We start from the raw sequence: 15,266 nt of genomic DNA on the forward strand, positions 1-15,266 counted from the left end.
CTTTCCGTAAGATCTGTGTAGGGTGTCGTTTTTTAGCCTTATGCAAAGAAAGGGATGTTCTTTTATGTATGGAGCACGCGAGGAACGTTCGGTGCCACATCTCTCATTCTGCGCCCTGTTTCTGTATGTAACGGTTGAATGCATGCGAGTGACTTCACCTTGGACATTAATGTGAAACATATTGGTTGTTCCACGTGTGTCTTCATGTCTTTATTCTGTTGCAGTGCTCGGAGGAGAGATTACATGAAGACTGCACCCGGAGTGTCTCCGGACGTCCGTTGCATCGATTGGTCACCGGAAACCTCCGAGGTGGCTCTGAAATGTGACCCCACGGCCCCTCCCAGGCGTCTGCAGGTGGAGGAGGAGGAGGTGGTGGGCCAGGATGCAGAAACTGCGAACCACGTTCAAACGGTCCCGAACGCCAACCGGTGCGGAAATGAAGCAGCAGAGCAGTCTCGAAGTCCCCAAGCAGGTGAGGTCGGCGTCCTTCGACGAGATCCAGCTGGAGGCGAAGAGGAACCAGGCTCTGTTGCTGCAGCAGCAGCAGGAGTCCGGGGAGAAGAACGGAGGTCTGCTGAAGGTCCCTCAGTTCGTGAACCAGCGGTCCAAGAGCTTCGACTCTGGGTGTGCTGGGGAGGACTCGTTCTACCTGGAGGTGCCGAGAAGGTTTCAGCGGCGGCGATCTTCCGGAGACAAACCTCCTGCGTACTGCGTGCACTGTCAGTGCGTGGAGGAGTACGAGAAGCTGCTGGCGAGCGAGGAGTGCGATTCCTCGCAGCCGCCGCATTTGCTCAGCGTCAGCACGACCTCGTCCAGTGATAACAGCGACGGCAGCTGCGACATCAACGGCGACGAGGAGCAGCAGCAGAGTCCGCGGCTTCCCGAGCTGGTCATCCCGACGGACGACGACGATGCGGACCACGAGCTGTCCGCCGAGACGGAAATCCTCCTCCCCAAGTCGGAATCTCGATGCAGCATACGCGTCACCCTGTCGCCGAACTCTCCCAGCTCCCCCTCGGCCGACGCCACCAGCGGCGACGCGACTCCTCGCAGAAGGTCTTCATTGGCTCGTCAGGAGGCCTTCTTCTTCATGGAACCGGAACCCACGCCTGCAGAAGGAGCGTCTCCTGACAATTCCTTGGAGAACCTTAGCGGCGCGTCCAACCTGGGATCTAGCAGCGAGTACGGCGATGCCGAACCTCCAGATCATCCAGATACCGGAGTCACGGAGATTTATCTGGAAGTTCCGGAGCTCTCGAAGAGGGACCGTGCTGCCTCCGTAGACTCCTCCTTCACCAAGGTTTCCAAGACCGAGGAGTTTACCCACAGCCAGAGTCTGGAGCGGACGTCGTCGTTGGAGCCGCCGGTGACCGTCAGGTCGAGATCCGTGGACATCGTTCTGCCGACGGACGAGCAAGCACGCTACAAGGCCCTCGCTATGTCCACCGCCTGCAAAAAGTATGTATTCGGTGTACATTTGTAATTCTTGCACCCCAATCTAAATGTTGTCTATGCATGAAGCACTTGCACCAGTGTCGTAGGGATTGTTTATAAAAATGAAGTCAACTGCCTCGAACAGAAAGGTATTTGTGAATGAGTTGATCCAGTTACTATACTTTGATGTAGCATTGCAATAATCACTTGCAAATAATTGTAGATCGTGAGTATCGTATTTTCCAAAGAACGCATTGTCATTTTCCTGCAGATCTATCCTGTCATGAACCACATGGGTTGTGGAAAAGATTCCAACCCTCCCAGACTTAAGGACACTTAACGTTCACTGAGCATCAGTCCCTGAAACAATTGTCCAGAACTCCAATTTGAGACAACTTCTTCAGTGTACTTCCTGGCGCAGTTTTCATCCTGCCTTATAGTGAATTGTCACTACATATACATTCGAATCCTGCTTTCATTCAGTTTTCTTTACATCATATGATTTTTAAGGACTTATATTATTTCTGATGATAGGGTGGTGTCGGGTTGCGTTAGCCCTGTTCCAGTTTGTAATCCAAACTTTCGGTGGTTAGGCAGGTGAAACTGGAGTATGAAGAATACATGTTTAATAGCACACACATATAACTTGATACATAAAACATTCCATTTCCAAAGATGACAAGGTGATATTAATTAATACACCATCACAACGGCGTCATGCAGCCATGAATGCTGCGCACACGAAGACAGTGTTGCAACACCTTCTTGACAATTGTCGTTCACAAAAAAATGTCTTGGCCGCCATATTGGATCCAAAGACATGGTGGGGGAGCCAACAGCTGGTGCAGAGCCAGCGAGATGTTTTACTGTTTTGTTTATCCTTTGTTGCAATTGTAGAACCTCGTGCGTAAAAAAAGTAGATAAACATGGCGATGGACAATTTGCCAGATATTGTTTTGCATTCGGCTGTACTACCATCCATGGTGAACTGAATCACTAAGTGCCTCCGCCTCCATAGTTGTTCCGGCTGTTGTTGACGAAAAAGAAAATTTCATGCAAAAACCAGAGTCCCAACAAATAATTTCGTAGAGCTCGTCATTGCTACTAGGCTTTCTGTAATGTAGGGAAACACAAAACCGCAATCTACACATAGATTGGCAGTGTTAATGGAAGAATCCCACAATGTCATTAAAAAACATTAAACAATTGTGTTTGAAAACCGAGTGGCATTTTTCATCGAAACAGGTGTATTTAGCAGAAGCATTTCAGACCAGCTTTCAAAACCGTTCATCCTTATTACCGAATGGAATTGTTAAATAATTTCTCAATTAAATACTTGCATTACGCATCGCTCGAGTTAATTGCAACTAAACAGAGCAGGTGGCGACAGACCTGGAAAACCTGGAAAACCGGGAAAAGTCAGGGAATTTGAGATGTCAAAAATAGTCAGGGAAATGTCAGGGAATTTCGTCTTCATTGACTTTTTTTTATTTAATTTAAAGATATCGTTATGGAACTCTGCACGGGAACAGAAAATTGTTATAACTCGGGCACTATGGGAGCAATCTACTTCGGATAAGTTTTGTTTTGCAGCTAAAACATCATAGCATGCAACCGTGTACAATTCAGAACGCCGGACCGAGGAAGGGGGTTTGGGGGCGCAGCCCCCGAATTTCAATGAAGAAACCATAAGAATCTGGAGTTTGCCCCCTCTTCCCCGCTATTTTGGAAGAAGGCGCGAACTTTAGTGTTCTTTTCAAAGAATGGACATTTCTGAAGAGAACGTAATATGTTTCATGTTCTTGGGTGCCATACACGTTGAATAATAAGCCAAAATGTGATTATTTTTTTTTACAAAAAATAGGTAATTTGCATTTTTGGAGGAAAATTGTTATAACTCGGGCACTATAGGAGCAATCTACTTCGGATAAGTTTTGTTTTGCAGCTAAAACATCATAGCATGCAACCGTGTACAATTCAGAACGCCGGACCGAGGAAGGGGGTTTGGGGGCGCGAACCCCAAATTTCAATAGAAAGAAACAAAAATCTGAAGTTTGCCCCCTCTTCTCCCACTATTTTGGGAAGAAGGCACGAACTTTAGTATTATTTTCAAATAATGGACATTTCTCAAGAGAATGAAACATGTTTCATGTTTTTGGGTGCCATACAAGTAGAATAATAAGTCAAAATGTGATTTTTTATTTTTACGAAAAATATGTAACTTTCTTTTTTGGAGGAAAATTGTTATAACTCGGGCACTATGGGAGCAATCTCCTTCAGATAAATTTTGTTTTTCAGATAAAACATCATAGCATGCAACCAAATACAAATCAGAACGCCGGAACGAGGAAGGGGGTTTGGGGGAACCGGACCCCCGAATTTCAATGAAAAAGACATAAAAATCTGAAGTTTGCCCCTTCTTCTCCCGCTATTTTGGGGATAAGGCGCAAACCTTAGTATTCTCTTCAAAGAATGGACGTTTCCAAAGAGAATGAAATATGTTTCACGTTCTTGGGTGCCATAAGCCAAAATGTGAAACACTGTTTGTTTTTTTTACTAAAAATAGGTAATTTGCATATTGCTCAGAAAATTGTTATAACTCGGGCACTATGCGAGCAATCTACTTCGGATAAGTTTTGTTTTGCAGCTAAAACATCATAGCATGCAACCGTGTACAATTCAGAATGCCGAACCGAGGAAGGCGGGTTTGGGGCCGCGACCATCGAATTTCCATGAAAAAAAAAATCTCGACTTTGCCCCCTCTTCTGCCGCTATTTTGGGGAGAAGGCGCAAACCTTATTATTCTCTTCAAGGAAATGACGTTTCCAAAGAGATTGAAACATATTTCATGTTCCTGGGTGCCATACAAGTTGAATAATGAGCCAAAATGTGGAACTCTGTTCGGAAATGTGGCATGGATATGTTGCAGAGAAGAGGAAGGTTGGTCATCAATATGAATTTCCCGGGCTTGCTCCAGACCTGTGTCAGAGTTTCCACCCAACCATAAGTGTATGAAGGTCCAAAAAGCACATTCATTTCGTAATCAGCACCATGATACCATATGGTATCATCGGGCGAGTACGACCTTACACTGATGATACCATATGGTATCATCGGCGGAGTAAATGTTAAGCCTCTAAATATTACGTGGAAAAAGCATTGAATTATCATTTTTTTTCTTGTCCTTTTGGGAGTAGCAAGGGGACTTGTCAACATGCGACAGAAATTGCATGGATGCAACATCCAACAAAAATCGAATGCATAAACAAGAAGAGCTTTAGACTGCAAATATGCTGCTGGAATTTTATTACTCTTCTGGCTCACTTCACCTTATTTAATGTAGCAGTGCTTACGAAGGTTTTCTTTCATCATCCTGACGTATTACTGGTTTCGCACAAGTTATCATACGTTTACAATGACATCGCACTATTCTTAGATATCAAGAAGAATCCAACCAAATGGGATATATATTGAATACTATCACGAAAAAGTTAAACATAAATCTGCATTGGTGAACGTTATAAAAATTGGCAAGTGCTTGCTCCCAACCTCAAATTTACTGCAACACTAAAATTGCAATGAAATTAACACCACTCTCTGTCCTGTCTGTTTAAACTCATGAGAGATGGTCTTAAATCTCTCGCTGAGTAAGGTTAATGTCCAATATTATGAAATAAAATACTAATAATAAATACGTAAATATGTTAATATCATATTTACTCAAATCATTCAATCATAAAAGCAAATCACTTTCTTCAAAAATTGACTTTTCTCTGCCAGTCCTGCTAAATTTTCACTTTCCATCTACTGATTTATACGAGGGGTGGCCAGAAAGTAATTTCCAATTAGTAGGGACATTGATTTTTTGCAAATGCCAAAAAGAAATGTTCTAAAACAAAAATGTTTGTTTACATAGAACATGCAAGTTTTCCAACATTTTACTCAAGAGTAAACTATAGAGTTATACGTACATGGAATAATTCTGACAGCCACATTAAATCATGTATTTCCCACGATTTTTTCAACTTCTATCAAAACCATTTACATCACAGAGCAAAGTGGCAGGGTTCTAACAGGAGATCGAGTGCGTATCTACCGTCATATGGGAGCCACATCTTCGTATTTGTCGCACGAGATATGTTTTGAATTACCAAGCTAAGTGCGCACCATCGGCATTTGTCGAGCGAGTAATAATGGAACTCAGTCATTAGGGCGTCTGACTACTATGCGAGAGACCCAGGGTCGATCTCCTGCGGGGGAGAACCGGGATGTTTTCCACCTATTCAAACTGCTCCGGCCTCCACCCAGCATCATATGAAGCTGGTACCTTGAGTTAACTTTGAGGAATAAAGGTAGCATGGAGCGTGGTGCTGATCACATCACCCCTATACACCTTCATGGAAAAGTGCAGGGGAGCACTTTACTTTTACTTCCTCAAAAATCTGTTCCAACATATCAAACTGTCACGAAAATACGTAGACCATGTGACCTACAATTTAAAATAATAGTTTAAAAGCACAATGGAGTATTACGTTTCGGTATATTTGGCAGATAAATGTTCTAAAACAAAAACGCGAATTTTGGGAAACGTAACACTAACAAGTCAAAAAAAGATAATGCCAATTTTTGGTGCCATAATATATCGGTATCTGTCAGGTGTGATTGATTGGTTTTTATTTTTTTGGGTGAGTCGCCACTTATGGTCATTATGCACCCTTCAGAATATACGGGGAAAATTCCATTATCTGATCCTTACCTTAAAATTAAAAAAGGGGTATGGAAAATAACTTTCCCAAAAAAAAAAAAAATCAAATTATCAAACTCTCACAAAGAGGCGTAAGCCATGTGACTTACAATTTGAAACAGTAGTTTAAAAACACCATGAAGGTATAATTTCAGATATTTGCCAGATAATGCAGTAAAATGAAAATGTGAATTTTGGGAAAAATAACACCGAATTGTAAAAAATAAAAAATACACCAATTTGAAAAAACCATAACAAAAAAATGAAGGTCCCTACCGATTAGGCATAAATAAAACAAGAATATCAGTTGTAATTTATTGCATTAGTAACAGTGTGTCCTAACCTAATTTTCGGCATAATCACCACCATTGTTCTGGCATTTGTCGTAGCATGGCACTAAATTTTGTATGCCCATGGTATATGTGTCTGACAGCAAAGACTGGAACTATCTCTACCGCAGTGTAGCTGTCAAATCCTGGCCCTGCCAGAAACCTCTTCAGTTAAACAAAGAGATGAAAGTCGGTACATTCAAGGCCAGGGCTGTACAGGGAGTGGTCTAAGATCTCTCACCTGAAGTGATGCAAAGGGCCCGCGCGTACTCAGCTGTATGGGGTTGTGCACATTCCATTGGCCTTCCGTGAATTGTCTGCATCATCGTCTGACCATACTATCACTCACGACGTCCGGTCTGCACACCTCACACGATTGCTGGTGGCTCTGTGCCAAATTCTGAGCGTGTTACATGCCACTTCTTCCTGCCTGCATGTGTGTGTGTCGCTCTCCGACCACTAGTGCTGCGTATAGGCACGATTGGAGCTTTTTTCAGGATACCCCTCGTATATGAACTTCAGAAGCTTTTATTATTAGTGTTTTCCTGTTTTAATGTGTGGTTAGCTAAATCAGGTACCTATACAATGCAATTCTATAAATTCCTTGCGTTAAATTTATAATACATTCATACCCTTTTCGCCAGCATTAATGGTATAACTCCATGTTGTCAGTTTCACAGTACTTCACTTGGATATACTGTACTTAAGCAGATAGCCCATTGATAATGTAAGGAAATATGACACTTTATTTTGTTCGATTCAATTGTTTCACTTATATGCAAGAGTTAAGTTGTTTGCTTTACAGAGAAGAGAGAAGTAGCTTTATGCATTGAAAACTGAGTCCGCACTCATGGTTCTTGAAAGCAGAGGGTTCCAAACCTCAGTGGAAATATCAACATATAATACCGAGAATTTATTAGGAGACTGATAAATTACAAATTGTATTTCTTAATCATTCACTCTTCAATCGTATCTCATTTAGTCGTAATTTTAAAAATAATCAAGTATTTTATTTTAAACTTACTATTTTGCACTTTGAATTCAAATCATAGAGAATAGAGAAATTAAGTCAATTTCATAGAAGATAATATTGGTACTTATCAAATCCATACCTGGATCTGTATGAGTTTATTTCCATTTGCAAAAACATCGAATTAGTTTAGTTTGTAATTGTCAGGGGAAAATGTAAATTTTGTCCTGGAAAACCTGGAAAAGTCAGGGAATTTTATTTTTGCTTGTTTGTAGCCACCCTGAGTACCGGTAATGAAAATATGCACGTTTATTCGCTTTTCCTCGGTTATGCAAAATTTATCAGAATCATCGTTTGTTAGCCACACGAAAAAAAATACTATTGCGGTAATTGTTAAAACAGAAAATGGTACCCCATAAATTCCACCTACCCCTCTCTCCTCGTTTACATATTTTAATTACTAGCAGGTCAACCGGAATAATTGCTCGTTCATATCATATGTGATTCTGCGTTGCATGAAAGCAAATAGGATTTATCCGATTGCTATTGGAATTGGAAGGTTGTGTTGTGAAATGAAAGTAGCTAATTGACTTTTTGCCCATGTATGAGATTTTTCTATGCGAGGTCTCTTCTATTCATAAACCAGCCTCCTTCCTTATACTCCGGTTGGTTAACTTCCGTCGAGCCACAAACCCATTGCATGTTGGTTTGTATCGCAGGTGAGGTGTGGATATTCATATTTGTTCTTCGTTACTTCATGATTGATAATCGTCATCAGTGGCTCAGATTCATCATCAGAAGCTCCTCTGTTCTCTGTAATCATCTTTCACGAGGCTTGGTCAATGTGTTTTCTTTGGGGTTTTTCCTTCATCATTCTATGATGATGGACGAATAAGGCCGCGGTGAACCTTTGACCTGCAGCAGAAAAATTGTTTTCGAAAATTCCTCGCCTTTTGATAAGCCGCTATGATATTCCAAATTCTGACAATTTATTTCTGTTTACAATTCCTTGCACAGCATTCAAATGAATCTTCGTGTGTGTTGCTTTCGTTGTTGTCAAAAATGATGTTCTGGAAGGAATTGTAAACAAATACAATTTTTCAGGATTTTCATTATCGTAGCGGTTTTTCGGAAGCTACTTTGCTGGCACAGTCCGAAGGTCCAGCTTGAACTTGTTCTGCCATCTGAGAATTTGCCGTATGTATCTAGTCTTTATCTGTGCCCGTGCAATTCTGATAGAGCATTCCATTTCCACCCGTACATTTCGCAACACTTGCACTGGTCTTGATATCTGCACCTACGTAAACAGTTTGTGTGTTGTAGTAAAACAAGGCGTAAAAGACTGTTGATTTCTTAAGGAAATAATTGTTTACAATTCAGTATAGGTGTCTCAAAAGTCACTATCTTGAAAAATAATCGGAATTACGAAAAACAGGTTTAGGACATGAAAAATATATTTATTTGAAAGTATATGCCACAAATAATTCGTGCTCCAAATGGCAACCATTAGCGTCTCCACAGAACTCGAAGCAATAAACCAAACATTCACTTTCTGTGTGTTTCGTTCCCATTCAAGAAAATTTGTTGGTTTCTCATGTGCCCAAATGCGACAATTATGTCGATTAACCTTTCCACGTGTGTGAAAGGTCTCTTCGTCGCTGAACAATTTTTTTAAAATTAAATCGGCACTTCTTCCACGTTCATCGTCAGTAATATGGACTGAAATGGAAAATTTAACAGTTACACAAAATTCGACACAAACTAATTAACACTTAGTAAATACGCATTTGCACTAAAGAGACATATCTTTATGACATCATAGCATTTAAGTAAAAATATCACTGAAATAGATAGTGACTTCTTGAGACACGCTGTATATAAATGTATCAAACACACTGTGAAATTCCGAGTACACTAACATTTCAGCACTACACATGGTGCTTTCATCAAGGTAGATATGTTCAGAAAATGGATTTGTTTCAATTATTGATTTAAAAGAAACTGTTTTTTGTCCTCCACTAGCACGTCACTAGAGAAGCGCATCAAATAATTCACAGTAATGCATTAAAATGGAAGATGTGTCTAATTGCATAGGAACTTTGCGCCAACTGATGCATTGAACTACTTCATATTGTATGCACCTAAGCATGTTACTAAAATATAGATTACGTCCGAGCGTAAGGTGATGCAGATGCGTGTATCATTTTTTTATTGGCTTATTGATATTGCATGTAATGACATAAGTGAAAATATTGAGGTTAGTACAGAAAGAGTTTCTGCGCTTTTTATCAACTAGTTAATCTGAAGAGAGTGTTCGAATTCAAGCCGGGAAGCTAAGAAATTTCCAACTTCTGGATTGTATTTCTAAGACTATGTACCTACAAATTCGTTTCCAACCAGTGAAAGAAACTTTCATCCCTTTGAGAATATATGTTGTCATAGTAATTTTTTATTATAATTATCAATAATAGTACTTAATTTTAGAGCGGGAGAGGGATAAACATTTGTTTTGTGAAAAGCATGAAACTCTTTGAACTGTAAGTTGTGTAAAATTGCATATTACAACATAGTAAGGGAAAGGACCCGAATATAGTCCCTTTTTTTAAAACACAAAAATTTCAGTTGAAAAAGCTAAGTGCAAAAATGTAAAACAACACGATTCAGTAGAATATTATATATATTTCTTATATATGTGGGTTGTATATAAATAATATACAAAATACCTGCGAAAAAAAAGTTTCTTAAAAGTGCTCAAATGCACGAAAGTAAGGAATGGGTTGCCTAATACGTATCGTCCCCTGCAACCATAATGAGAAAAACTTAAGCTGATGGACGTTGGACTGAAAAAAAAGCAAACGTTTATCTAGGCACTTAAGCAAACTGAACAGGTGAAGTGAATAGGTGGCGTCTGTCCTCCAGCACAGTCCTCGTGGCACCACTTTTTACAAGTTGAGCATTGCACCCATTTTTCACCATTCCTGTCGGCAGAAAATGAACTATCACAATACAAGCACACGGCATCTTCTTCACTGTCTTCATACCGGTAATCCTCGTCTTCGTCTGGATAATCGTCATCGCTGTCGTCATCATCTGTGCTTACAAGTTCAGGTTCTTCCTGATCTTCCGATGACGAACTTGGATATTTGATGTTGTTCTTTCTGTCCTTTCTTCAGGCCCATTTCTTTCTTGCGAACTGCTTCCACGGCTCGAACCATATCTTCTTTACCCCACTGTTTTCTTCGTTTTGTAGGACCAGGAGGCATCTGAAACGATGAAAGCGCAATGTAACTGGGAGCCTAATGTCGTCCCGAAGACTGTTTTTAGCACACATAGGGGGGCGATACTCGTATTCGGATCTATCCTATAAGCACTATGGCGCCGTGATTGAGCATGACATGGTACGAGAAACGACCAATCAAATACATTTAACTATACTTTACAACCTCTATTTTGATGTACTAGATTAAGGTAAAGTGAAACACCTACCTTTCTGTGGTGCGGTGGTGATGAATACAGCACTCCTAAATTTTGGAAACAGCAAAACACTTATTTTCCACAACACAATCGCTAGCGTGCACACAGCAACCTTTGTTCTCTCACTGCATACTAAACAGGCCACGTTCAAATAGTTCTGCCTGTTTTCCGTAGTTGGCAGCACGTTACAACGCCTATACCATGGGGGACGGTATTGGGAGAGGGGACGATAATCGGGTCCTTTCCCTTATTGTTAGGTGAGCATTCAATAAATACCGGGTGGGGACCTAAAAATACCACAGCGAATAGTTCTGATACGCGAAGGTTTACGGCAGTTCTGACCTCACCGATGTAAATGTAGTCAAGAGTCCCAGTGGACAGAGCATGTGGTCTCTAGTCGCCATCTTGAAGTCCGCCATCTTGAATTCAACTTCAGTATTTTAAATAGAAAGGGGTGATATGATATATCAAACCAGGCATTTTGTTGCTCTTTCACAATTTGGAGTGTGACTGGGAAATACAGAAGTGTAAAATTTAGTATTGGAGTTCCCTAAGTATAACAGCGACAGAAATGTATAACATTAACCCAAAAAAAAACAAAGAAAGAAATTATACAACTTGTATTAACAAGTTTGGAGGTGAATCCTGATGTTCGACTAAGATATACTTTGTAAACATTTTTAAGATAGCGTAAGGTAAGATTATGAAAGGGCAGGTTTATACTTTAAGTCTAAATATTATATCTATTATGAATTAGCCGAGAAAGATATGTAAATATATTTATGTAAAACAGTGTGGGGCGTTACCCCCTCCCCCTATACGCCTTCATGGCGTTGTGCTATGCACAGGGGAGCACTTTACCTTTTTTACCCTTTAGTATACAGAAAAACAAGAAAAAATCCATGGTCAGAAACGGCTTTATACTGTTACTTCCCAATTACTTAAGCATTCTATTGGAAATGTATAGATTGTGGTTTCAAATTGAAGTTTTTAAAATAAGAAATAGCCTAATTAAACCTCTGTGTGTAGAACTGAAACGTTGGGAATGCGAACAAATACCGTGGAATTTCGTAGAGTTACTGATTTTAATTTAAACACTGTTAAGAAATTAATTGACAAGCATTGCGTACGATTAATGCTCCTGTGGCTCGTGTATCTGTCTCAGTATGGACTTCTTGTTCAAAAAATATGTCTAGTTTTGAAGAAACACTAAAAAAAAAAAAAAAAGGAAGAAATTTTCGCTAGAATTGACGTCGTTTTCAAATGTGGAAATTTAGACACGTTTAAAAGTAATATTTTCAAGGTGGACGAATTCGCACCCTATTTGTGGTGCCAGTTTTTGTCGGCACTTATACTTGCCAGTAATATTTTTCTTTCTTTTCAATAAACATTTGAATCGTTGTCAGATGTTTATCTGTATTTCTATTTCTGCTGATTACATTACTTTGCCACATCTTGGGCGACGAAGAGGATGAATGATGAACTTATGAAGTAAATAATAGGACAGACATTATGTTACAACAATATCTTACCCTCGATTCGAACCAAAGACCTTTCATCATTCCGCCACAAATGCTCGAAGTTCCAGTTGGAGGAAAATAAACATTATAGGATGTGGAGTTATTTACTTTATAAGCTCTGAAAAATAAACTATCACATTTTTAATGCGTTAATTAACATAGATTCAGTCAACCCTGCTCCCAGTCCATTGCTGTTAAAGAATGGAACGTTTGGTTCTGAAATGTTTCATGTCCACTGACCTACTACGAATTTTTAACAGATCTAATTTTCCAGAATTCGGTAATTTGAAAATAGTTCTTCAAAAGTAGACACATTTTTAGAGTTATTTTCTGAGACTGATTCAGGAGTCCGAACTCAAGCTCGAGAAAATATCTGCATACAGGGTGAGTATGCGAATTCGTAACATGATCATGGTTTCGAAATGGATAACACGTTGCAACCAATGGCGGCGATTTGGTTCCAAAACGGGAGGGGTAGAGCGAGGTGCAAGAACTAACTGGGGGACAAGGATAATAGATTGGTAGATAATGCTGGGGCAAAAGTGCAAAAAGTTGGGGTGGGGGGAGATTGCCCCCCCCTCCCTAATCACTACCCTGGATTGCAACCTATTGCTTCGTGAAACTCTTGGAAGCTTTGTAGAGGTGGTATTTTGAACATAATGTGGTGCTTCTCTGTGGGAGGAAAAAGGAATAACATTTAAAATAGTAACATCTCATGAGATAGTAATCTTTAATTTGAAGCAACTTGAAGCTGTCTCACACATAAACTTCTGTTTTTCAAGTTTGCGCCCAACAGATAAATATTTTTATAATACGCTAACCAGTGGGGAGCTAGTCAAATATTTCTAAGTCCACTTTTGCTCAGATAGGCCAATCGGGACTAGACCTACAACTTAAAATGGGATCCAACCGCTGTGAAATGTGCCTCCACCGGAGTCGAATCTGGGATCCTTTGATTACAAGGTTCAAGTGTTATCGCTACGCCACCAGGGGTGTTGTGACCAGGTAGCTAGTCGTAGTGTGCATAATTCATTTTTGTTAAATTACAAACTTTCACAAGCCAACTTATAAAGATTTTTAGCAGTAATTTTCAGTCAACACGTTCAATTCGTAATTTCCCATGTGTAAATCAAAATAGTTGAACATCATAGTACATGCAAAGAAAAAGATACAAATTATATGTCCTCCATCTTAACTGCATCTGTCGTCAAAAAGAACTGTTGCACTGTATTAAGAAAATTCGAGGTGCTATCATGGGAACTGTCAACTTCACAGCCTGGACTCCATTCTTGCAGACTAACGAGGCTCTGGTGCTTGTATACACAGCCAGCGAAATCATCTGCAGCTCCTTTGTACCGGGTGTTTCAACAGAAACGCCGTGATTTCAAATGACCCTAAAAAAATATTTAGTATATTCACAGTAATAATTTGTATATGTTATGATTGACAAAAGTCTAAAATTTAATTTTTGGCAACCTATAATCCACATGAACGAAGGAGACACCTCTGTACGCACAAAAGGTGGTGTATCGAAACGTGGCTTGATTGGACCTTTCTCTTTTGAGGGCTATGTCACATCAGAAAATTATTTGCAAATGCTGCAGGAATACTTCATTCCTGGTCTTCAACGGAAACGTTGTCCAATTCGTCAGCAAGGGTTTCAGCAAGACGGAGCTAGGCCGCATACAACTGAACCTGTCCTGACAATCGCTACACACATTCATTTCAAAATGGTTTAGAGTGGGCTCCAACTAGGCCTGATTTAAACCCGTGAGACTATTTCTTGTGGGGTTTCCTATAGCAGGGAGTTTTCAAACGAGGACTGCGATTACTAGATGATTTGAAAGCAAACATCGAACACTGTACTGCACAAGTTAGTCGTGCAACCAGGTGCAAGAAGTGATAAATCGTCAAGGTGGACATTTCGAACATGTTTTCCATTAAACTTTTGCGTTTTCTCTATCAGATTATGTAATTATTTTTTTGAGTAGTTATCATAAATATTTTAAAATGCCATTTGAAATCACGGCGTTTCTGTTGAAACACCCGATAGTAAAATGAAACAAACCTATGATTCAGTGTTGTGAAATAACTATTTTCTTTGCAATTTTCTAACAGGCTAAGAACACAGTATTAACACTTCGTGCAGTTGTAAGTGTATAGACGATAGACGGGCAATCACTATAATCTGAAAATATCTGGTATGTCATACATTTCCCTTTTCGGATCTAAAATAATAGTTTGTTATGAATTTAATATGCAGAGCAATAGGGTTTTGGGCGTCCATTCCAAAATCGTAGACTTACTACAAAGTTTTCCCACAGTAGATGCTTGAAATTGAGAGACCCATCAAACGATATCATTGACCGCCATTATAATTAAAAATTTCGACCTCCCCTCTACCCTGTAACCTCCACCTAGAGTACCACATACGTCCAGTTCGACGTAAGTCACGATTCGTCTCGTACGTTTTTTGAGGTTATGTCAATACTTTGTGTGCATTATATTATCCTTTTCGAAATTTTTGGCCTATTTAAAAGTTCCATACTCACCCTATTTAAGCAAATGTTGTTTTTATGTAAGACGATCTGTAAAGGTGATTTTCAGACTGCAGTTAGTTCTCTTTCTGAAAGCACCACTTTAAATTGACATTTTTCCTCAAATAAAAATAATGTACTAATTGTGTTGTGTGTTCTTTCCAATCCACAGAATTGTACAAATTTCATGTAGACCCTACCACGCATATCGCGACCATGTTAAGAAGTCCAAGGCAAGAAGGTGAAGATATTTTCATT

General features: G+C 39.8%; 1 protein-coding gene across 5 annotated transcripts in view; it reads left to right on the forward strand.

The window, feature by feature from the left end:
• The first annotated feature begins 283 nt into the window (after positions 1–283).
• The window catches only part of rdgA (retinal degeneration A), a 288,837-nt gene continuing 273,854 nt past the window's right edge, over positions 284–15,266 (forward strand). For 4 of the 5 annotated variants that reach the window (XM_083123684.1, XM_083123686.1, XM_083123687.1 and 1 more), the window contains exons 1-2: positions 284–1,458; positions 15,181–15,249. In XM_083123684.1, coding sequence (XP_082979810.1) covers positions 383–1,458; positions 15,181–15,249 — 1,145 coding nt within the window. In that variant the 5' untranslated portion in view covers positions 284–382. The remainder of the gene's footprint in view (positions 1,459–15,180; positions 15,250–15,266) is intronic. The other variant, XM_083123685.1, reaches the window with a different exon arrangement.

The sequence above is a fragment of the Lepisma saccharinum genome, chromosome 6 (assembly GCF_977018435.1).
Source record: "Lepisma saccharinum chromosome 6, izLepSacc3.1, whole genome shotgun sequence".
Taxonomy (NCBI): domain Eukaryota; kingdom Metazoa; phylum Arthropoda; class Insecta; order Zygentoma; family Lepismatidae; genus Lepisma; species Lepisma saccharinum.